General features: G+C 42.7%; 1 protein-coding gene across 1 annotated transcript in view; it reads right to left on the bottom strand.

Annotated features, from left to right (window-relative positions):
- GCLM (glutamate-cysteine ligase modifier subunit) overlaps window positions 1-23,824 on the bottom strand; it is a gene marked incomplete in the record, with an annotated part of 26,711 nt that extends 2,887 nt beyond the window's left edge. The window contains 4 exon segments of the mRNA XM_029618233.1: window positions 11,667-11,723; window positions 11,855-11,939; window positions 15,038-15,103; window positions 23,395-23,824. Coding sequence (XP_029474093.1) covers window positions 11,667-11,723; window positions 11,855-11,939; window positions 15,038-15,103; window positions 23,395-23,520 — 334 coding nt within the window.
- Between the last annotated feature and the right edge of the window lie 1,256 nt (window positions 23,825-25,080).

Genomic DNA, 25,080 nt, shown 5'->3' with positions numbered 1-25,080 from the left:
AGAGAGAGAGAGAGAGAAGAGAGGAGAGAGAGAGAGAAGAGGGGAGATTGGTATCCTCAGAAATAGTAAGGACATTCAAAATACTAAATCCATCCTCCTAAAAACACAGGCAGAATTAGCAGAAAAACAACGACGCAGGGAGGGAAATCAGCATAAAGGCTCAAACGGGGGCCAAAACTGCCCAATCAATAAAAAGAAAGATCTTTAGTTATACAAGGCAGAGGGAAAAAAAACCAGAGAGGGAAATTGGGATTTCCAAAGAGGACTAGGAAAAAAAAAAAAGCAGACATTTTAAATAAATGTTTACAGAAGGCAAGAGAGCACTGATAAATATGAAATGATTACACAAAAAATTACAGGAGGAGGAGGTACTTGAAGTATTTATGCAAGCAAGTGTGGATAAGACCAGGGGGCACCAACAGTGAACAGCCCAGAACTAAAAGCTAAAAAAAAAAAAAATTTGCACCTCAACTTCGTTCAACTTGACCTTGAAAATGGAGGAGGTTCCGAGGGACTCCAGGGGAGGATGTGGTCTAAGTGGGACAAGGAGGTGGCAGGCAGCTACAAACATATGGAGTTTAAACTTCAGTAGTTAACAAAACTATAGAAACAAGAGAGACGCTACAGATAGATTGCGCAGCACCTTCAAATATACACAGACTGCAGGACACCAGACAAAGCGGTTTCACAAAGGGAAAGTGGTGGATCAGAGAGGCAGATTAGGCATGGCTTATCTGGATTTAAAGGCACAGAAGACTTTTGGAAGCAAGTTGGATGGTTGAGGGGTAGGATAAGGCTGTAAACTGAGTGAGGAATTAGATGAGCATCAGGATTCGGGCAATGGTGGTGGTAAAAAACAGAGTCCATGCTGGTGAAGGCTAAGTAACCAGCAGAGTGCTCCAGAGCTCAGTGCTGGGACTGGTTCTTTTCAATATCTGTGTTCATGGCATTGAGGAACTGGAGGGAAAAATATGCTCGTCTGCTTTGTTAAAGATTTTTGTATCTACATACATGCCAGAAGAGATGAAAAATGAAAGGGGGACTTAGAAAAAACACAAACCTAGAAATATGATCAAAGGGTTGGTAAAATGAGCTTTCGTGTTAAAGTAAAAGCATGCATCTGAGACAAATCAATTAGCTACGTATTCAGTAGGATGAAATGGAATCTGTCAAACAAGCAAGATGATAAAATTATCTCAGATGAACTCCAGGTAGCCAGCCAGTGTAATAAAAGCATAATTAGAGGTATTAGCAGGATAAAAGGAGGCAATATTGCTCTTGTATAGGTCACTAGCAAGATTCCACCTTGAGTACTGTGGTCAGTTGTAGAGACCGTACCTATGTAACGATACCAAGATGGAGGAAGCAGTTCAGAAAACGGGTACTGAAATTAAGGTGTATACAATATTCACTTGAATGCACAGAAATAAAAAGGTCAACACAAGAGTCACAAAATGTATTAAGTTAGTTATAAAAATCAAACAAAAAAAAACTTTATATATTTTGGTTTTATTAACCTTCCTGTCCATGAATCTGTGGTGGTGAGTTTGGTTCTGCTGTATTAGGTACCACACCTAATACATGGGTTACAGGCCCAAGACGATGGAAGTCAGGCTAACTTTTATAAACAAAAAAGGGACACGTTTCTACAAAATGCTGACTTTAGCAAAAGAGCAACATTTCTGCTGTGAAGTTGCAGTTCTGCAAGTGCTTAGGAAAATGACCTTGTATGTCTCCAACACACTGGACGCATTTCTAAGAGGGGATTTCCAGACACTGTCCGGCATGCACTTACGTGACATGTGATGGACAGCAATACAAGGAACTAAAAAGGGATATATAAAAAAAAAAAGGCTTAATAGTTGTCATCCCAAAAGCCTGGACTCAAAGTAATCCTGGAAGCAGTTTGGCCAACTGCAAGAGTAAGTTCTAATGTATTAGCTGCCAGGTAATATAGCAAATCTGACCCAAGGAAAAGCAAATCCCTGAATGTCTGCATAAATATGCACTGAAACTATAGTAATTAAAAATACAGTTTTACATTACTTTCTGGTCTCACTGAATTCTATACCTCTAAGAAAATGATACAAGACTTGCAACACAAACCAGTATAGCTGCATTTAAAGAAGGTTTGGACAGGTTCCTGAAGGACGTGTCCATTATTAAGGGAGAGTTGCAGAAGTCCACTGCTTGTTCTTGGGATAAGCAGCTTGGAATCTGTATACCCCTTGGGATCCTGCCAGGTACTTGTGACTTGGAAACAGGATACTGGGCTTGGACTTAAGTCTGACCCAGTATGGCAAGTCTTATGTTCTTAACCATACAAAGAGACACTCAAAGTTATACTCTCTAGAGAAAAAGAAGGTATGAGAGCCCTCTGGGGACTGGGAAAATACCTATTGTACCTGGATGTAACTCACCTTGAGCTACAATAAATAAGTGAGCAAAATAAATATTTGAATTTATATAGTGGACAAACTTCAAAGTACTGGGAGGTGAGACTTTCTATAGAAAATTACATTTAGGACGAGAAATCATGATTTGCATTGCGGAGAGGAAAGCATGAGAAAATACTTGTTTGCTGAGAGGCTGACAGATGCCTGGAATAGCCTACCAGCAGAGATAGAGAAACAATCAATCCTAACAGAATTTAAACATATTTGGAACAGAAAAGGACCACAGACAGCAAAATATGAAGGAAGATGGGGGCTTGAGTATTTGCTCAGTCACATGCACATGGGTAGAGCTGTGACAGTTGCATCAGGCTTCCACGAAGGCAGGGATAACCTGCATGGTATGCCCATGTTATAACTGTAACGGCAATGTGGATTACAAAGCTTGACGGTAGGACAGGAGAGGGCCTTGTATTACGCATGGATCTTGTAAGAGCAAGAGAGCAAGACGAGGCCTGGACTAGCCTACCAGCGCAGCATAGAAATGGACTTTGAAATATGCCTGAGACAGAGTTGCAAGGATAGGTAAGATCACGGAGATGGGAGAGCCAGTGTAGGGTTAAGTATCAAAATTTATATGCTGGTTTATTCAAAGTGGCAGGAGACCAGCAAGGGAGATAACGGGCCAACTGTTAGTAACATAAAAAATTATGATAGATAAGTTAATATGTTACCCTTATCTGACAAGTATATATTGCTGAATGAGTTCAGACTCAAAAATCATTTTTCCACACTCTGCCAATTATCAAGCAGCAGGGCACATGCACGGAAGAGGCTAAAGACATTTACCAAAAGAAGATATTCCTATACATCGGGGGGGGGGGGGGGGGGGGGGAGACTGCTGCTGAAAGCAGAATAAGGGATATGAGAAGAGCAACAGCAGCAACACAATCATTAGGACAAAAAGTAGGAAGCATGAAAAGCAGGAATGAGCAAGACACTGCACACTCAGCAAGATCCTCAGTAAAGCTAGCTTGGCACCCCAGCAATGTGCTGTTAAAATCATTTCACAATTAACTCACCAAATTGATTTAATAGCATTAAATGTACACTTTCAAAACATAAAATAAAAAGCTAATTATCTCTAAGTTCAGACTAAGAAAGGTCATTGCTTCAATGGATCCTGAAGATTTTGTTTTAACATGGTGCATGGGCTAAAATTCAATACATTTGTCAAATTCATCACTTTTGCAACTGTGAGAGAATCTGGTCCTTGCAGATACTTTTCAAATCTTGAATTCTGTCCTCATTACCCAGTTGGGCAGAGGAAGAGTCATGGATTTCTACTAAACAGTAACTTTTAAGTATGACCAGTTTATGCAGTGCTGCAGAAGATTAATATGCACCAATTAAATTCCCTGCATTCAGGTTTTAAGTTACTCAAATACTAATTAACAAGGAAAGCAAACCAGCATCTCTGGGTTCAGGGCTTGATGATGTAACCATACCACTTACACAGCAAGTGTCCTACATGGTCTTGGGTAAAGCACTTCAGATACTGAGAGAGTGGGTTGCATTTACAATTTGCTATTCACATTAAAAAGCACTCTTGTTTTGCACATCCAACACAAACTGCAACTAAGGGACAGAGAAACAAGATAATTTAAGTTGTTGGCTAGCTCAATGATCACATTCACGGATTAAATGTGCAATTGCTTCTCTAGTGTTTAAGAGAATTCACTAAAGTTCACACCTAGGAACTGATGTAGTAAGCTGTGTGCTGAAGAAATGCTGCACACAAGAATTTAGAATTCTGCATAGTTTATATTAAAGACTGATGTGTATTGTGTTATTTTAAGTAATTAATTTAAAATGCAATCTAGAAGAGTTATTACTCAAAGATGGAGCTTTTTAAATATTTGAGCAGAATTCCCCTAGAAGTACACTGCAAGAGTGGCCCTATCATCTCTCTCCCTACTTCCCTGGCCAGACCTTTCACGCTGCCCTTTTAGGCTCCACTCTCCACTATCGCTCCTCTCCCCCTCCATGCTCAAATCCTTCCATTCCCACAAATTTTACTCCTCTTATTCAGGCCCTCACACAGGCTTCCTCTGTTCCTCACAGGCTACAGGCTCCCTCTCACACATGCAGACACCCTCACAAAGGTTCTCTGTCCCGCTCACGCACACTCCCTTCTCTCTCGCACACACAACCACATCACCCAGGCTCCTCCTCTCTCCTGCACATACACACCCCCTCGCACAGGTTCCCCCCCTCTCATATATACTTACAGTCCCTCACTCACACATACAGGATCCCAATCTCTCACTCATGCACACAAACACACGCAAGCCTCACAAGCACTCAACTTTTATGCCAGGCCTTCTGATCCTCAGGTTGATCTTCTGTGTGCAGGATGAACTCTGCTCATGGCCAGCAGCTGTCCCGGGCCTGATCTTCGCTGTGAGCAGAAAGGACTCCACTCGTGGCCAGCAGTTGCCCCAGGCCGGACTCAGCTTGATCGCGGACCACAGGGCCTTTCTAAAAGTCTGCGCAAAAAACACACTAAATTCTACACTAGTGCATCAGGAGTTTAAAAATGTGCACAGCTTAAAAATGTGCATTAAATACCAAGGCTTAAAATAATGGTGGCTAAGACCCAAGCCATAAGTACAAGTGGAATAATATAGGTGAAGGTATATTATTCACTGTCCACAAAACGTTGTGCTGTTCACATAAGAGGCGTTATTCAATAGGATAATGAAGAGAAACTTAAGCAGAGCAGGAGTTAGCAGTCCCTGACATGGGCAGGGTTTCGCGAACTGCATCGGGAGGGGCCAAAGCACATCTAAAAATAGAAATGTAAATAATTCAGCATGAGGACAAATAAGGCAATAACATAAATAGCAGATAATCCAGGTGAGAAAAAAAAAACAAAAAAAAAAAAAACGACTTCACCACAAGTTGAAGGGGAACTCGTAAGTCTGTAGTCTGAGAAGGATAACAAGAATTAGATAGAACAGGAAAACACACTGTCAAATTGTATACAAAAGGCACCGCATATTAAGAACATACAAGAAATAACAGAGGCGTGGAAAGACAAAGGAGGGGAGGGAGGAGAGCGCGAGTGAAAGATCTTACCAAGACGTAGAAAGCTAATGGAACGGACAGCAAACGGAGTATTTGAATACAAAAAGAGGTCTGTGTCTGTCAAAATTACATACGGTCAGAACATAGGAGCACAAATATCAGCGAAACTTCAGAGTGACGTAAACAATAAATAAAAACGAGGGAATTGAAAGAAAGGCAAGGACAAAATGAACACGCAACTGAAACAAGAGGGAACAAAGCGGGTGAGAAGGATAAAGGGGGGGGGGGGGGGGGGAGGGAGGAAGAGGGCAAATCTTGTGAACGAAACAAAACCAGAATAAATCAAAAAAAAAAAAAAAAGACAGTCCATACCGGCATCTAGTCCCGCAGGGCCAGCGATTTAAAAGTGAAAATCCAGCATAGGTCGCGCTGCAGTACTGTGCGAGAGAAACTGCCACCACGGCTAAAGGGGGTAACTTTATCCACACACAAAAATAAATAAATAAGTGTCGCAGATCTTCAGGAGAGTGAGAAGCAGCAAGCAGGTGTTGAACCAAGGGGGCATTCTCACCTGAGTATCAGAGGCAAGAAGGAAGCTCAAACACGTGTATGGATCATGCAGGTGGTCTTACCAATACAGATGAGGGAGCATGGGCAGAGTATCAGACACCACCAGAAGAATGACAAATCGGAAGCAAATTTCAGAAGAGGTCCTTGTGAACTGAGAAATAGTAAGGGAAAAGGGGACAGGCTTTGCATGAGCCACATGGAGCTTGTCCAGAGGAAGAAGGGGGAAGGGTAGAAGGAAAAGCATGGAATTTGAAAGAGACAAGAGTATCACGCAGATTATAACCCTGGCGGAAAGCGAAACCAAGCTGTTTCTGGAAAATGGAGATAGGGCGAAGTAGAGACCAATGTCATGGCAAGCTGGAGAGAAAGCATCAGGATAGTCTGAAGAAGATTTAAGAAACAGCAAGTCTCGGGCATGCTTGAAGGCACATTTAGCCATGGGAAAGAAAACTGGTGAATGCAGAACTGGCTTGTGTCAGAAAATCATCTCAAGAGGAGCAGATCCTACGGAGTCTAAAGAACTGGCCTACTGGAATATTATCCCTTCGGGAATGGAGATGAGGATATCAAGGAAGGAAATTTGGTGAAAGTCAAAGTGAGCAGTGAATCTAAGATTTGGATTTTGAGTGTTGAGCCAATCGAGAAAAAGAAAAAAAATAACTGAATCTCTGTACCTGTCCATAGGAGAAAAATGTCTATGTAGCACTACCAGGTTAGAATGAGGAAGGATTATAGAAGAGTGTTCAAATTTAGATAGATACACAAGACATTCAATATTGGGGGCCATCATAGCCCCGATCGCGGTGCCTTTAGTTTGTTGAAAGAACCATTGAATGAGGAGCAAGAGAGAATCTACAAGGCCTTCATAGTAGTCAAGTATTTCTCTCTCTATAGGAGGGGCAACTAAATAGCTTCACCTTGGTGAAGATTTGATGTCATTTGGAGTGAAGAAAGTCTCAGATTACATTTCTATGTTATAGAGTCCATCAAGCTAGGGAAAGATAACATAGTACAAAATGTCATCTTTGTGAGACTTTCCTCACTCCAAAGTGTACTGTGCTGTTCGTACGTCTCACTCTGCATGAAAACCTGGTCCCTAAACCCTAAGCCACCTCGAGCTATTAGCTGCCCCTCCTATAGAGATAAATAAGTGCATACTGTGAAAGCCTCCCCAGAGGCTCTCCCCCGAGCCAAGAAATGGCTGAAATGCAATTTAAAAAAAATTTATAGCGAATTGCGTTACGGCCATATCGCACAGCTTAAAGCCAGGAAAAATGGTGTAGTCATTTCCGGTGTTAAAACCATATAACAGCATGCGTTAACACCATAACGCATTTTGAAGAATGACCCTTTTAGTTCGCAGCACTAATAAAACACAAGTTAAGCCAGGAATAGGTAATGTCGTCATTAGCATGAAACATGTATGAGAAGGCAATAACCTGTACACACACTACAGCATGCAAAACTCCTTGCTGCAGCAGAAGTGAAGTTTGCACACACAAAAAGAGTGAAAAACTGCGAGTAAATCTGTGCACTCTGCCACGTGTGCCTTATTACATTGGGCCCACAGCGAGCATTTTCTTAGGCCAAGAGACCACTAGAAATCTAGAGCAGATTGCCAAATTGCCTCAAGCAGCCCAAGGGATAATCTGCTTAATGAAAAGGCGGGAGGGAGGGGGGGGGGGGGGAACAAAAACACACATTCTACCTCAAAATATTTGAATTTAAAACTGCGATGATTTCAGAGATCTTAAAATTCAGTGCACAGAGGAATTCTCACCATAACCTCAATCAGGCACGACAAGGAAAAGTTTGAAAATCCTGCCTACTACTCTCAGCAGCTAGAAGCTGCCATGAGAGCTTGCCAAAAACTATTCTCGCTCTGAAATCTGCTATTAAGAGGACAATTTACAAACAGCTTGTAGACATGTAACATCAGCAGGCACTTATACTCATTTTGCTCCAATTTTCAAAACAGAATGACACAACAACTTTGTAAAATTGCCTATGAAAATAAGTTTCCACACAACTCTGCACCTCCTTTGTGTGGATACTTTCAGGATAAAGTGAGGTGTACACTTTTTGCAATTGTTTGTGTGTTCATACTTTAAAAAGGTCCTTCACCAGCCCTGCCCTTGAAAACGCTAGATTACATGTGTAGCATGATTCTACTTTCAATTTTATCCACATATTGGGGAGGGGTGAAACATTTCAATGACCCCATTTCCCACAGTAAAGCACTTTTACCTGCTGAAATAGCTTTGAAAATTACCCTCAAAAGGTCACCAAAAAAAAAACAAACCCCAAACCAAAACCCTCTGAACCCCATCAAAAACATTTAGGCAAGAATTTCAATCTAGTCCACCTGAATGTTTGCTATTTAAAGTACATTCAAGAGGGGCAATTAGGGTTATTCACTTTTTCCAGGGAGAAAATTTAAAAAGCTCCTCAATTTTAGGGGTGGTGCTTCTCAGGATCATATTTCTCTCCCTAGATGCACTCTTAGAGAGGCCTCTCCAGGTGTTTGTCCTCCCAGAGGCAGCATCCGCACATCTTGTCCAGAAGTAAAATGCCTTCTCTGGAGGAGGTTAGCTAGGAAGTCTTGCAATTGTGTGCAATTTGTAACATGCACTCCCAATGATTATAAAAACATGTATATGGTTTTTATAGTTGTATCTGCATATGTTAGAAGAGCATTTAGGAAGCAGAGATCAGGGTTAGGCGAGCACCTGGGGTTCTGTGTATCTGGGAAATCCACAGTGTGGCTCAGCTTTCTCCAAGCTCTTATTTTACAGCTAGAGACATTAGCCCTAGCTGGAAGAGGACCATCCTCCTGTGCTCTGTAATGACCAAATGCTTGGGTAGGTTTGTAGGCTAATGTCAAGATAAGGGCTGACTTTTTGCACTATCCAGCGGTGTATGATCTAAACAAAAACAGCTCTTGTCCTGAAGCAGCAGACCTCTCCGTGAAACGTGCTGGGTGTTTGCGTTACCAATTTCAATACATCATAGTTTAGATCAAAAGGCGGTATACCCTCTGGAAACTTGACTTTGCCTATCAATTTTTCATATATGGGCCGATACAGTAAAGTCTATGGGAGAGCAGGCGAACGCCCGCTCTCCCAGCGCGTGCGATTCTGTATTCAAATTAGGTCCGGCGGTAAAAACAGGTAAAAAGGCGCTAGAGGCACTAGCGCGTCCCTAGCACCTCTTTTTGGACAGGAGCGGCGGCTGGCAGCAGGTTTGACAGACAACTCAATTTTGCCGGCTTCGGTTCTCAAACCCGCTGACAGCCACCGGTCTGGCAAAATTGAGCGTCCGGTTTTCAACCCGCGAGCCGACTTAAAAAAAATAAATTTTGAACTTTTGGGACCTCCGACTTAATATTGCCATGTTAAGTCGGAGGGTGCACAGAAAAGCAGTTTTTACTGCTTTTCTGTGCACTTTCCCGGTGCCCAGAGAAATTAGCACCTACCTTTGGATAGGCGCTAATTTCTGAAAGTAAAATGTGCGGCTTGGCTGCACATTTTCCTTTCTGAATCGCGCAGGAATACCCAATAGGGCCATCAACATGCATTTGCATGTTGCGGGCGCTATTAGGTTTGGGGGAGGGTGTTGGATGCACGTTTTGACCCCTTACTGAATAAGGGGTAACGCTAGTGCATTGAAAACGCGCGCTCCATCGGAGTGCACTGTACTGTATCGGCCCGATAGTGTGCAAATGCTCTGGGTTCAGAGCTGATCCCTGAGATAGTCCCATACAGAGTATTAGCTCTTAGCAGGATTGATCAACTATGAGATCTGGACATTTCCAATATTGAGTATTGAGCTTCAGAAGCAAGAACTGGGCTGTAAGTGAAACACACTAATCTGCTACCCCCACCCCATGCTATAAAAAACACTGGTGCTGCACCAGACAAAACCTGCTACATAATAGGCTGGTTTAATCAGCATGTGTGTTACTAAAACCACAGAATTTTTTCCTGTTATGAGGAAAAAAAAATCCCTGCAGTACAGTAGTGCTGAAGACAAAAATCAGACATTTTTGTTCCAACTTTACTAAGTTGCTGCAAACAAGTCACCCCACATTAAACTTGCAACTAAATGTAAAAAGCATTGTACATTACAAGTTCACTATAACAACGCAACAGGGACACTAGAAAAATGCACTCACAAAACAGCAGATATCATTTTCATGATTCCACATGAGTTTTCCCAAAATTATAAAATAAAAAAAAAAAATGCTGACGTAGGCAGGGCGGAACGGCGGGCAAAAAGGACATTTTCCCTAATCCTGCCTTTCCTCTAGGGTAGTACCAAAAGACTCAAGAATAACCAAAAATCCACAACAAGAAAATAAGATTTGGTTATAGGAAAAGAACTCTATATGTATTCCCAAGCAACCGTCATATTTGGCCACAGTGAGCTGGTGGCTTATATGTGCAAGCTCGTATAGCTACTGGGCTTGACTAATCATAGGTTGCTGAGAAATTAAGAATGCTGACACTGTGCGCAAAGCAGACTACTGTGTGAGCACTTATCTGGTTCCACAGATGACGAAATGGTGTATATGCTCCTGAAGGACAGCTCCAACACTGCGGTGTTTCGGAGTATTGGACTCCTTCCTCAGGGACCCTCCAGGTAGAATTACATTAATCGTTGAAGCCTGTTGGTTGCAGTCACTCAAGACGCTCATGAAACATAGGTGCACATTAGACTGATGCAGCCTGATGGCGACTGTACTGCTTAGTGACAGGCCTGTCACTAAGCAGTACAGTCCCTGACCCCGTACTTTTGTTTGCGCTAATAAAAGTATGTGCGCGTGTACTTTTTAAAAATCTGCCCTAATGAGCGTTTACAAATTACAACTTGCACATACAAATTCATGCATTTGATTTAAGAATCAAGTTAGTGCGCATGTTTGGGGGGGAGGGGGGGAGATCATGTCAGTCCCAAGAACAGAGTTAGGAAACCCTAAACTAATGAATTATGTTTCAATTTCCTAAAACTAGACAGACCGCTGCGAGATTTAGATCATCAAGTGTGAGCAAGAATTAAAAAGTGCAGCAGTAGGAGAACAGAGAACATTTGGGAGGAAGACCAGATACTAAAAAAGGAAAAGGGATAAGACATACACAGCAAAACACAAGCCCTCATCCAACTCCTTTCTACAACAGAGGTGTATAACATTGGTCCTGAGGCCTGCTAACAGGTTTGCATTCTGAGAAAGCCACAATTATTCAGCAGCGTATTTGCATCTCCATTTGTGTAGCTGGATCATCCAGAAAAATTAAATTTTGCAGTCCTTGCTCTATAAGGTTTCAATGTTATTTCTATTCAAGGGAAAGATTCCAGTTTATTTCCAAACAGACCACCGACAGCAGTATTTAAGTATCATGAAGAGTCATCATTACTGTACTGGTCCAATGTGCAGTTCTAATGAATCCAACCAAATACGCTTAAACGCCAGCTTTAGTTGCACAAAAAGAAAGGGTAAAAAGGTAAAAATCTAACCTGGCCAGAAGAGAGAGGAGCTCCAGGAATAAGAAAGAGCTTAAAGCAAGTTAGCATGTTGAGTAATCCAGAAAGCAAGTTGAGCTGTTTTACACTTACCCATATTTACAGCATCTCTGACAGATGAAAAATCTGATCCCGAAACAAAGAGCTTTGCTGTAAAGAGAAGGACACAGGTCAATAGGGTGCTAATTAAATACCATACATAGAACAGGCATAGTTTCTGCCATTCAGACAATAGCATTTTACATTTTTAAAGGCTATGTAAAACAATTTTTTATTTTTACCAGACACTTTCATTTCTTCTCTTTCCTCAGGATTTATTGTTTCAGTTGCCTCAGTTATGCTACATTCCAGTGTATTTGGTGATTCCTGCAACAAATACTTAAATTACTTTGAAAATTCAGACTTCAGCGAGAAAAAAAAAACCTCAGGCCCAAGTCCAAGTCCACATGGTATCTACACAACTCAAAGCAGAGCATACGCACAGAAATCTAGAGATAGCAGCTCTTACAGAATTCTGCAGCCAGATGCGTTCTTAATGTCTCCCTGGATGACAGCGTGTAACTCCACTATTTTAGCAACTCCATCGGTTGCCTGTACATCAGAGTGAAGTTTAAAACTCTGACTCTTAAGTTTAGGGTGGTTCATGGTCAGGCCCCAAAATCTCACCCCAACTTGTTTAAAAATTACCGTATTTTTCGCTCCATAAGATGCACTTTTTCCCCCCCAAAAGTGGGGAGAAAATGTCTGTGCGTCTTATGGAGTGAATATAAAAAACCCCCTAACTACAACCCCCCCCTCAAGACCTGCCAAAAAGTCCCTGGTGGTCCAGCGGGGGTCCGGGAGCGATCTCCTGCATTTGGGCCATCGGCTGCCAGTAATCAAAATGGCACCGATGGCCCTTTGCCCTTACTATGTCACAGGGGCTACACCAGTGCCATTGGTCAGCCCCTGTGACATAGTAAGTGTAAAGGGCTGCCGGCACCATTTTGATTACTGGCAGCCAACGGCCCAAGTGCAGGAGATCACTCCCAGACCCCTGCTGGACCACCAGGGACTTTTGGCGGGGGGCGGGGGGGGGGGGGGTCCCCCCACAGAAAGAACAATGTTTTCTGATCTGGGGAGTGGACCGAAATAGCCCTCCCCAGACCTGAAAATGAAATGGGGACAAAAATTGTATGCACTCCCCTAATTTGCTCCATAAGACGCACAGACGCCCAGGAACAGAGCCGGTTTAGCACACCATTTTTTATTTTATTTTTTTTAATTTTCCCCCTCTGAATCCTAGGTGTGTCTTATGGCGCGAAAAATACGGTATGTTCCAGCTAGAATCTTGTGCTCAGCCACTAGGAGGCTGTTGGAATTCCATCAATAAAGGATATTCATTATCAAGACACTAGATCGAGATTTATCAACTGGAGGTAGTGACCTCTGGAACAGTTTCTGATGCTCTGAGGGATCTAATGGATTTTAAATTGTTCTGTAAGTGCATAAAAAAGCAGCATTGTTTAAAAAGGCATTTCCATCTATTTGAATTTTGACCCATTGTTGTGTCATTTTTGTTTTTATCATGGTTTTAGCTTAATTTGGTTATTATAGGCAGAGTAGAAATTTTTAATAAAACATTTAGCCTAGATACCTCCAAGCCTGAAGTGCTAGAAAACTCTATTCTTACAGGCCCCAGTTTCCTCTGGCATAAATTAGCATATTAAATGTACACTTTATTAAAAAAAAAAAAGTTTTCAGATCTACCTTGTGTATCTGCAAAATTTATTCTGATCTTTAATGTTTTGGGGTGTGACGACAGCATTAGATGTGGCAAAAAGCGGATGGGGATTTCCCCCAACCCAAGCATCACCTTCCCAGAGCCCGTTTCGCATACACCCATCCCCTCTCTTAGCCCAGACTTCCCAGTCGATTTTCCTCACCCGTCAATTCCTCTACAATCAAACTGGCAGGGGAGGAGGAGCAGCAGCAATACCCCACACTGATGCCCTATTGCCCACCATGATTTCTCATCCCTCCACGGGTGCGATTTTGCTGCTCTTGCTACAGCACTGTGGGATAGAAACAGGGCCCTGACTAATGCATTCAGTATTTCTACACTTCTAAAGATAAGTAAAGCGGCTGCTGGAGGGAGGGGGGGGGGGGGGGGGGAGAAGAAATCCATGCATAAAAGATGGGCCAATCAATTCTGCACCACAACTAATCAAAGATTTCAAACAAATTAAACGTTCATGTTTGAATAAATCATCAAGTGCAATTACATTCTAGTAGCAGAGAATTTTTTTCTTCAAATCATGGCCTGATTTTAATCACCAACATTAATCTATGACTTTTTTTTTTTTTTTTAAACACTTGTAAAGTCCACTTTCAGCCACTGTGCAACTCTGCTAGTTAGCAGGATAAGTTTACCCAGCTAACTTTAGGCCAGGTCTATGGACCAACCAAAAGGTAGCCAGATAAGTTATCTAGCTAACTCTGAATATTGGAGTTACCAGATAACTTATCCAGCTAGCTCAACTCCTCCCAGTTATGCCCCTAACTTATTATTTGCCTAAATTCTAGCTGGATAAGTGCCTGAATATTCATTTAGCTGGATAACGTCTTGAGTTATCCAGCAAAATGCTTCTGAATATGGACCTCGGTGATATTAAGACTTGACCAGCCATACGTCTATGAAGCAAGAAAGAAATAAAGCTTTCTTCAGTGCTCTAACAAACTGCAATATGTCTTTTCAAACTCTGCCTCTTGTTCCCAAACAGAGGCCTGAAACCTCCAAGGCACAGTACTCTTCAAAAAGGTGAGCCCAGCTCCAGCAGAAAATATTGATGAACAAATCTAAGTAGCAGCAAATAATTCTAGGGCCAGGCCAGTGGTGCTGTATGATGCAAAACAGAAAACCCAGTTTGATTCCCAGAGCCTGGGAAGGAGAGAGGAAGGGGAGGGAGCCTCAGCCACTGCACAGTGGCGACACCTACAGATTCAGGAGGGAGCAAAGGCCTGTGGCCCCTGGCCAACAGCCATCTCTGCAACGGCCAGGCCTGGTGGGAGAGGGGTGTAATAAAATAGCCAAAACACCCCAGATGAATGCTCATGATGCTGGAGCCCCAGAAAGGCACATTTCCACTGAACTAGGAGCTCCAAAGAAGCAGGAAAAAAAATGACTGGGAAGGGGAGCAGGGAGAAAGATTACTTCTGTTTTATAATTTTGTATTTGATTTATTTTTTAATCATTAACTTTCACCACAGCTATCAGAATTTGAGATAATGCTTGTGTTTAGGATCACATGATTTATTTTCTTAGATCAATGCAAGCTTCTAATACAGTCACCTGGCAATACAACATTTCTAGTCAAACAATTCATTGGATTTATTTCCATGAAGATTAAACAGAAGAGATGTGACAAAAAAAGGGCTCCCTGGTGCTTCAGCTATTTACAGCAACTGCTGAACAAATCTCTTACCAGCACAAGATCAGAGCTGATCTTTAAGCTCCATTCATTCAGTGTGGTGCGAATGCAATCTCGCAGCTGCAAAGCAACAAAGATATTTTAAAATTAAGACTCTGTATATGTGCACTAGAGTTACAGAAAATACAACTCTGCAGGACAAAAGCTTTAGGGGGGGAAAAAAAAAAAAGTCAACAGAAAAAGTGACCACTTGGTCTACTTTCAGCGCTGTCTCTGGTCTTATTCAATACGTGGTCTTCTCCCTCCCTTAGCCACTAAAGATTCCTTTGTGCTCTTGAATTCTGCCAGTGTCCATGGCTATAACTTCTGATGAGAGTCTGTTCCTGAGGTCTACCACCCTCTCAGTGAAAAAAGTATTCACATTCTTTTCTAGCTTCATATCCACGAGCTTCTTCTTTCAACTGCTTCCCATTTGCATCAACTCTCTTTTCCCTTTCTTCTACAGAAGACATCTTCAGCCCTCCTTGAACTGCCTCTACTTTAACCTCCTTTTGCAGTCTCTAGAACTGGGCACAGTCCTTTAAGTTAGGGTCCCACCAGAGAGGTATTACTGCTTCCTACTAGTGACCCCTCTGTATGCACTCAAGAATGTCAATGACTTTTTCCACTGCAGTCAGAAATGACCACCAGGTCTTTTTCCTGTTTGGCGACTGCTAGTTCTTCAGCTTCAAAAAAGGTAGTTGGCCCTTGGATTTCTACATCCCAAATACACAATTATTTTTGCACTTAAAATAAAGTAGTTGCAAACTTTTGACCATGTTTCCAATTTTTTTTTTTTAAATAGTCTTTCATCTTATCTACCCCCCTTCTGACATGTCTACGCTGTTGAAAACCTTCATATCATCTGCAAACAGTTATACTTTCCCTTTTAACCCTTCTGCAACATCACTTCCAAAGACACTGAAGAGAACAAATCCTAGGGTAGATCCTCATGGCTCCCTGCTGGTAATGTCCCCTCCAGCCAGAGTGGGCCTTACTGATAGCTACTCCAGTTCCTGCTGCTCAACCAACTTCTCACCCAGTTTCTAAAAAAATGCATCTTCCTGCTCCAACAGTAGTTAGCTTGCTTGCCAGTCTTCTATGCAGAACATTAAAGGCTTTATTGAAACCTAGATAGCCCATATTTTAACACATCTACTAATCTACGCATGTCAACAAAATCAATCACATTGATTTAGCAAGAATTTTCCTGTGCGAAGCCTTGTTGCCCATGATCTGTAACCAAGTCTGTTCCTGGGACAGGGCAAGTCAAGGAGATGGTCCCGTGTTAGTGCTTTCTAGTGGGGATTTCCACCCCAGCCTTCCCCCCTCCCCAACGCCAGCAGGAAGAGAGCAGCACTTCTTACCTGCATCTAACTCTTCCTCGGCCAGCTTCAATGTGAAAGTCTGAACGAGAGGTGCCCCGTAGTGTCTTGGGACAGTCCCGAGGCAAACTTTACAATAAGCAATAAAAAATATGTAAAAAGCCAGGTCATGTACTAAACATTTTACAGGTTTATTCACCATGGTGTAACAACTATGAAACTACTCGTGCTTCCATTCCATCGTAGAAACACACATTGTGAAACTGGGATTTCCATTTACTTATGGGGAAAATAAAAATAGCTAAAAGCAATGCAAGTGTTTTTTTTTCTTCTATAAACAGACATTGATAGCTTGCAAAAGATTGAAATGAACAAATATTGTATTTGATGTGGTATGTCATGTTTATTGCCTGCGATTCCATTTTCAATAAAATATAATTTACAAAAAAAAAATAGAATCAGTGTGAAAAATAAATGTATCTTATTCTAGGGAAAATTCAAGGTTTTATGGAAAGTAAAGATCAGGATTCATAGATTTCTCTATCCTCAAGTTTCTTTATACTCATACCACACAGAGCTTTTTAATAAAAAACTCAGCCATGAAACTCCCTAATTGAGAAACCAACCTAGCAGGACAGAAAAGGTAATACTGACTCAAACATCTATGTTCATTCTATTATAAATTCCACCATGAATGTTTTTTTAAAATGCCAGAAAACTAAAACAGCAAGTGACTTAAGTTCCTTTTATACAACTGAGTCTAATATAGGATAAGTCTAAGATCCACCCAATGACTTAGAATTTGGCAAATTCTGCTAAACAACTCAATCTTCACCTGCTGAATTGTCCCCAAAGCTCTCCTGGCCCCTTCCTTTGAACTTCTTCATAAAGGTTACTACAAGAGATTTTGAATACCCCAGGAGAGGCTGTTTCCCTTAGCAAGATTCCTTGCCTTCTGGGAGAAGAGGAATCACGGCTGGGAGCTTGACTATAATCAGCCTCTATTTAACCCGGCTTTTGACAGAATCATCTGCAGATGAGCCTAATTGCTCTGTCAGGACTGAGACAGTACACTACCTCTTTTTCACAATACACAGGCACTGGTGGAACAGCCTGGTAGTTAGAGCAGTAGGGCTGAGAACCAGGGAGGACAGAGTTCAAAGCCCACTGATGCTCTTTGGCAAGTCACATCACTTCACTTATTATATAAGGCAGCAGAGCACAGTTTAACCCTCAATTGTGCACAAAAACTTAAGGCTGATGCAGCAAGGATTTTCACACACACAAATGTGTACACAAAGGGCAAATGCCAGGCTAATAATGGCATTAGCTATTACCCCCCTCCCCCACACCTCCCACTCAATGCAGAGAGGTGCACTAACTTACCTCATATTTCTTAGCCCTGGATACTTTACTCCTAATCCAAAAGGTGGAGTAAAGTTTCCAGGGCTAATGTTATACTATGGGCAGAAGATGGCATTCTGGTGCCCTGTTCTGTATTTTATGCACGTAAATCATGTTTACTTTGCGTACATTTTTTAACCTCCTGATGCATTAGCATACTATTAGCTTGTTGCAGGATGGCCAAGACTGGTCCTTGAGAACTGCAAACAGACCAGGTCTTCAGGATATCTGAAATGAATATGCATGATGGATTTGCATACAATAGAGGCAGTGTCTGCAAATCTCTCTCATGCATATTCACTGTAGATATCCTGAAAACTTGGCCTATTTGTGGCTCTTGAGGACCAGAGTTAGCCAACCCTGGCTTATGCGCTGGGAGCAAAATTAGCTTGCGCGTTAAGAAACTTGACACCAAGTTTCCATGCACAGTTCTAACACTCAGCTTTTTGCATTAGCCCCTTAGACAGTAAGCTATCCGGGGACAGGGAAATCCCTACTGTACCTGAATGTGACTCACCTTGAGCTACCAATGAAAAGACATAAGCTAAACCTAAAATTAAAATAAAAAAATAAAGAATTATTTCTGGGAGCAAAAATTATGGATTTTTCCAGACATTTGGAAAGCAATTTGGAACAGAGAAAGAACTCTTTATATTGCTATGCATAAAGAAGCAAGTTCTCTAGGTGCTGCTTTTCTAATACAATATCCTTGCAAGTATTTGCTGAAAATTGCTAATGTTAGTTATGCCTTCTTTTTTGTCCTTTCAGTTGCTTTACTTTTCAGAATACAAAGAGCTGGGAAGCAGGCAGGATAGTCAGAACAGTTTGTCTTACACTGATTAAAAAAAAAATAAAAATAAGCCATCACTTATCCTAAACTAGGATTGCCTGTCTCACTCATTTTATTTTTAACTCTTACTTTTTGCCTGTTACAAAAGGCTTACAGAAGCCAACCTACTGGATCTTCTCCAGCTTTGTAGTGGGTTATGTGTCTGTAATATTACCATAGGGTTGGCGTGCGCCCCTGATCCTATGCAAAATAGGCTCGGCATGCACAGGGAGGTTTTAAAAGGGTTACATGCGTACCCCTTTTAAAATCCAGCCCACAGTGTTATACAAACACACTAAGACGACAGTCCCTGCGCAATAGACCTTACAATCTAATAAGAATCATACAGGACAAGAAACTTGGGGCATTTCATAAAGTAATGGTTAAAGAAAAAAAAAAAGTTAATTAATGAGGCTAAAGGCAGACAATCAGGCCTAAGATTTAAATGAGCCTGAAAAAGGTGGGGGTTTAAACATGGCGCACCAGTACAGGAAGACTATTTCAAGCATATGGTGCAACCAGATGGAAAGCACGGAGTCAGGAATGGGTGGTCAAGCGGGGCACAGATATAGGGGAGATTGGCATGTATAGCACTGGCATCTTGGAGACCTGGTGGAAGGATAACAAATGGGACACTGATACCAGGGTACAAATTATATCAAAATGATAGGATGGATCAAATTGGTGGAGGGGTGGCACTGTGTTTTTAAAGAGGCCATGGAGTCAAACAGGATAAAAACTCTGCAGGAAACAAAATGCACTGCTGAATCTTTATGGATAGAAATTCCAGGTGAAAAAAGGGGAACTAAATAGTAGTGAGGGTGTATTACTGTCCACATAATGAAATGCTAGCAGAAATTATGGAAACTAACAAAACCTGCAGCACAGCAATAATGGGTGATTTCAATTACCCCAGTATTGACTGGGTGAATGTTACATCAGGCCTTGCTACTAGAGAGGTAAAGTTCCTAGATGAAATAAGTGACTGCTTCATGGAGCAGCCGGTACAAGATCCAACAAGAGGGGAAACTATTTTAGACGCAATCCTTAGTGGAACACAGAATGTGGTACGAGAGGTAACAGTGTTGGAGCCATTTGGCGATAGTGATCATACTATGCTCAAATCTGACTTAATAACTGAAGGGAGGACACCAAAAGAAGTCTACTGCAACAGCATTTAACTTTCAGAAGGGCAACCATGATAAAATGGTTAGGAAAAAAAACAAAGTAGCTGCTGCAAAAGTTAAGAGTTTACATCAGGCATGGAGATTGTTTAAAAATACAAATCCAAGAAAGAGCATAGTGAAGGGTTTTTTGGGTTTTTTTTTTTTTTTGTTTTTTTTTTTAATATAAATCCAACAAAGGAGGAAAAAGCCTCAGAACCAAGCATGCATTAGTTTTGATAAACACAGATGCATGTTTTGGTGAATTCAGTCATCTGACAAAAACCTCCACCTACCTATTTTATAAATTTGACTTATTGATGTCATTTATCTTCATGCATTTAATGTTTTAAAGATGAAGTTCAAGCAAATAAGCCTCTTTGCAAGGCTTATTTGGTTGAGCTTCATCTTTAAAACTTCAACCAAAAGAGACGCCAGAATGTTTCATATATCTCTATCTCTATTATATATATATAAATACCTGTAAGGGAGACAGTCGGACCATTAGATGATCAAGGGGTAAAAAGGGCACTTAGGGATGACAAAGCCATAGCAGAGACCAAATTAATTCTTTGCTTCGGTCTTCAATGAGAGGAGAGATACCCATGCCAGATATGATATTCAAAGGTGATGATTTAGCAGTACTAAAACAAAATCTCAGTGTACATGGAAGATGTGACAGAGGAAACTGAGAAACTGAAGGGTAACATGACCTGGCCCAGATGGTATACATCCCAGAGTGCTGAAAGAACTGAAAAATTAAAATTGCAGACCTGCTATCATTAAAATCATCTATGGTACCTGAAGGCTGGAGGGTTGCCAATCTAACGCCAATTTTTAAAAAGGGCTCAAGAGGTATTCCAGGAAACTACAGACCAGTGAGTGGCATCTGTGCCAAGCAAAATGGAAGAAACTATCAAAGAAAAAAAAACTGAACATAGAGATAGGCATAGTTTAATGGGATAAAGCCAACATGGATTTAGCCAAGGGAAGTCTTGCCTCACCAATCTGCTACACTCTTTGAGGGCATAAACAAACATGTGGATAAAGGTGGTCAGTTAATATAGTGTATCTGGATTTCTAGAAAGCATTTGACAAAGTCCCTCGCAAGCAATTTAGGAAGTTAAAATGTTGAGATATGGGGGCAGTGTCCTTTTGTGGATTGGGAACTGGTTAAGAGATAGAATACAGAGAGTAGGGCTCAATGGTAAATTTTCCCAATGGAGAAAGATGAATAGTGGCGTGCCCCAAAGAACCATTCTGGGACTGCTGTTTAATATATTTACATTTAATATATTTATAAATGAACTGGAAATGGGAATGAGGCTCAAATTTGCCAATGACAGTTATTCAAAGTTGTTAAATCACAAGAGAATTGTGAGAAATTGCAAGAGGATCTTGCAAAACTGGAAGACTCTATAAATGGAAAATTAAATTTAAATGTGGAGAAGTGCAAAGTGATGCACTTAGGGAAGAGTAACCCAAATTATAGCTACACAATGTAAGGTTCAACATTAGGAGTCACCATTCAGGAAAAGGATCTAGGTGTCATCGATAATACATTGAAACCTTCTGCCCAGTGTGTTAACAGCCAAGAAAGCAAAAAGAATGCTAGGAATTATTTGAAAAAGAACAGAGAATAAAACATAATGCTTCTGTATCACTCTATGGTATAACCTCATCTTGAGTACTGTGTGCAGTTCTGGTCACCACATCTCAAAAAAGATGAGTAGAATTAGAAGAAGTACAGAGAATGGCAACCAAATTGATAAAGGGAATGGGAAAGTTCCCCTATGAAGAAAGGTTAGAGAGATTAGAACCCTTCAGCTTGGAGAAGAGATGGCCGAGGTCTATAAAATAATAAATGGAGTGCAACCAGTAAACGTTAGTTGTTCACACTTTCAAAGAGTGAAAAAGACCAGGGGACACACAATGAAGTTACTAGGTAATACATTTAAAACTATTAAGAGAAAATATGTTTTTGCTCAATACATAATTAAATTCTGGTGAAAGCTATTAGTGCAGCTACATTTAAAAAGGGTTTGGACAAGTTCCTGAACAAAGAGTCCATAAACCATTAAGGTGGAGCTGCAAAAATCCACTTAACCCTGGGATAAGCAACCTGAAATCTATCTGTCCCTTGGGATCCTGCCAGGTACTTAAGACCTGGATTGGCTATTGCTGGAAACAGAATATTGGGCTTGATAGACCTTTGGTTTGACCCAGTACAGCAAATCTTATGTACTTATAGGAGTGACTTGTCTTGATGAGCAGAGTGCACAAGGAAGGTAGAGAGAGAAGGGATAGTAAGGTGCTAAAGAGTGAAAGCATTTGCAAGTGCCAAAAGGAGCTTGAAAGGTATGCAGAAGTGGACAGAGCCAATGCAGTGACCTCAGAAGAGGGGTTATGTGAGTATAGCAACTTTGGAGAATGCCAAGTCATGCAGCTGAATTTAGGACAGATTGCAGTGGTGATAGCTTGCTGGGAGACCTGTGAGGAGCAGGTTGCAACAGTCTAAGTGGGAGAAGATGAGAGTTTGGCTAAGGGTTCTGGTAGTGTGTTCTGAAAGGAAGGGACAGATTTTGGCACTGTTAGAGCAAGAAACAGCAAGTTTTAATACAATGTTGGATATGCATAAAGGAGATATGACCACTCCTAGCTTATGGGCAGAGAAGACCAGGAGGATGACTGTGCTAACTTGTCTACAAAAATCAAGAAACAGCTAAATGCTGTAGTTGGTGTTATTCACACCATTTAGCTTTACAATCCCTACCACTCCCTCAGAGATTGTGTTTATCTCCTCCACTCCTGAATTTACTGTCCTCATCTTCTCGGGGAGACAGCTCCATGTATCCACCACCCTCCCTGCAAAGAAACATTCATATGAATACTACAAAAGCAATTACCCAACAACCCTAATGGGATGGTGAATAGTTTTGAAAGTCACGAATCAGTAGTTATATTTGGTATTTCAATGCAAGGATGAAGGGAGCATCAATATATCTAGGAAGTAAACAGTCTTAAACATTTCATTTACATTATTTAATGGGCACTATACAATTCTAACTTGTTGCATAGCTATTTAAAACGCTGGATGAATACCAGCCCTATATATGGTTCAATAGCCTTCAAGAACAGTCGCTGTACTAATCCAATTCACAGTATTTACGGCTTTGATCACCCGTTACCATAACGGACAAAAAAAATGAATAAGCGATGTTTACTTTTGCTATTATCACCCAGGAAATGGAACACTTGGGAGAAGTGCGCACTCCTAGGTTAAGTAAGACAGAGAAGGAGGCGCCTTCCCTGGCGGCACCGCTCTCAGGAGCACTCGCCGGGCACAGATCTGACCGGCACCTGGTTGCAGCCCCGGAGCCACGCGCATCCTGCACCGCGACCGTCGGAAGGGCACGGGGGCAATCCCCCAAGCTCACATTATCAGTCGGCGTTCGTCGCCTATCTCTGAAGCGCCCCAAGCCGCGCTGCCACGCACCGCCCCGGAAATCAATAAATAGTCCGCCTGCTGGGGAAAGGCAAACTCACGTGCGCGTTCCTATAGCGGCAAAGAACTGAGCACGTTATGGAGCGAGAGCACCTTGAGCCGGTCCCGGGAGTAAGCAGCGCCCACCCCGAGGTCCCCGGGCTCACCTCCTCGCTGGGGGTGGAGGGACCCTTCTTGTTCAGGCGGCCCCAGTTGAGAAGATTGCCGGTCCGCAGGTTGAGGACGGTCGCCCGCTCCAGCAGAGTCCTGGCAGCGTGGCCGGGCTCCTCCATGCCTGAGCTGTCTGGGCGCGTCACCGGCCCCGCCGCTCCTTCTCCCCCGGCTCCCCGAGGCGGGAGTGGGGGCGTGGCTGAGCTCGCTGCCAGTGCTGCGGTGACTCAGCACAAAGCGGGGCCGATGCTGAGTAACTCCTTCAGTGGGGAGAGCGAGGAGAGGCGGTGCTGTGACAGCGACGCCCTCTGACTGAGCCGCGGCCGTGCTTGCGGGCAGCGCCCCCTGGTGTCCGGGAGTGCGCTGCTTGATGCTGGCAGGAAGTGGGCGCGAGCTCTGAAACGTCCGCATTAAAAAAAATATTCCCCACCGCACGTGCCCAGGCTCATTGTTCGGAGTCTGGGTCGGGGAAAACGAGAGTATATGCATGTGACGTGCGGCCTCTTTTCGCCCCCCCTCCCCCCCCAGCACACATTTCGGATTGCGCATGCGTTACACTGCACTCCCATCTCTGCTCGAGTGGGCTGCTGATGGCTGTGATAGACAGCGAGCTCGACAAGTGTCCGGAGGTGAAAGGGGAAGGTTGGGGGTTCTCCTGCGCAGGCAGTTATCTCATGATGCGTCTTCCAAGCCCCCTAGTAATTCTAGGAAGTGACATTAAAAGAATAGGTCCACCCAAAGCTAAATGACTTTCCAGGGCATCTGCTTGGGTCTGCAGGGATCGGAAAACAAACTTCCCTCTCAGAGTCCTCATATCCCTGCACTCCCACTGACAGGACACCAATCAAAAATGTTACTGGGAGACAAGTTTTTAACCTATTGCATCGTTAATAATCTCTAGAAGCGGTTTATTAGCCAGTGTTTCTAAAAACCTTTTCAGAACAGGCCCGGAAGGGGAAGCTGGGGAGCTCTGCATGGCAGCAACCAGGTTGTGCGCACTGAGAACCTGGCAGTCTTACTTGTAGACTATCAAGTACCATAGCCAGCAATTTGGAGCTATGGTCAAGTGAAGAAGTGCACCCTCAGCTTGTACGTAACATACAGGTCTATCCAGTAAAGTGCGGCCGCGTTTACCCCGCTCCTAACCCGCATTCTACTCACTTTCCGGCCGCGTTAGCCCTTCCTGCGATCCCGAATCCCCTTTAACCTACTCCTACCGCGTCCTAAAATCCCCGGGCAACCCCTTCCGCACGCGGCATGTGTATTGCATGCAAACGAGCGAATTAGCTATTCCCTAGCATCCCGTAACCCGCGCCCCGACTATCGCTATCTTTCCCTGCCGTTTTGTCGCGCGTTTAACCTGCGGTAGAGGCAGGAGTAAGGGTAGGCGGCAAGCTTTCCCCCAGCCCCCACTCACCTGCCCCTGCCGCGATCATGGGTGCCGGTCTCCGGGGCAGCCCCAGTCCTCTCCCCTCCTCCCGAAGCAAAAAAAAAAGCGAAAAAAACGTTGCAGCCCCCTCCGATGTCCGGAGGGGGCTGCAAAAAGTAAGTTGCTTCGCTGCTTCGTACTGCCAGCCCCTTCTTCCCTCCTCCTGGAGCAAGGCTGCTTTTCGCGCCCTGCTTCGGGAGGAGGGAAGAAGAGACACTGACAGTGTGAAGCGGCGAAGCAACTTACTTTTTGC

This window comes from Rhinatrema bivittatum, chromosome 10, assembly GCF_901001135.1.
Source record: "Rhinatrema bivittatum chromosome 10, aRhiBiv1.1, whole genome shotgun sequence".
In the NCBI taxonomy this organism is placed as follows: Eukaryota; Metazoa; Chordata; class Amphibia; order Gymnophiona; family Rhinatrematidae; genus Rhinatrema; species Rhinatrema bivittatum.
Note: the sequence above shows the minus strand (reverse complement) of the source record. Positions and strands in the feature narration are given on the sequence as shown.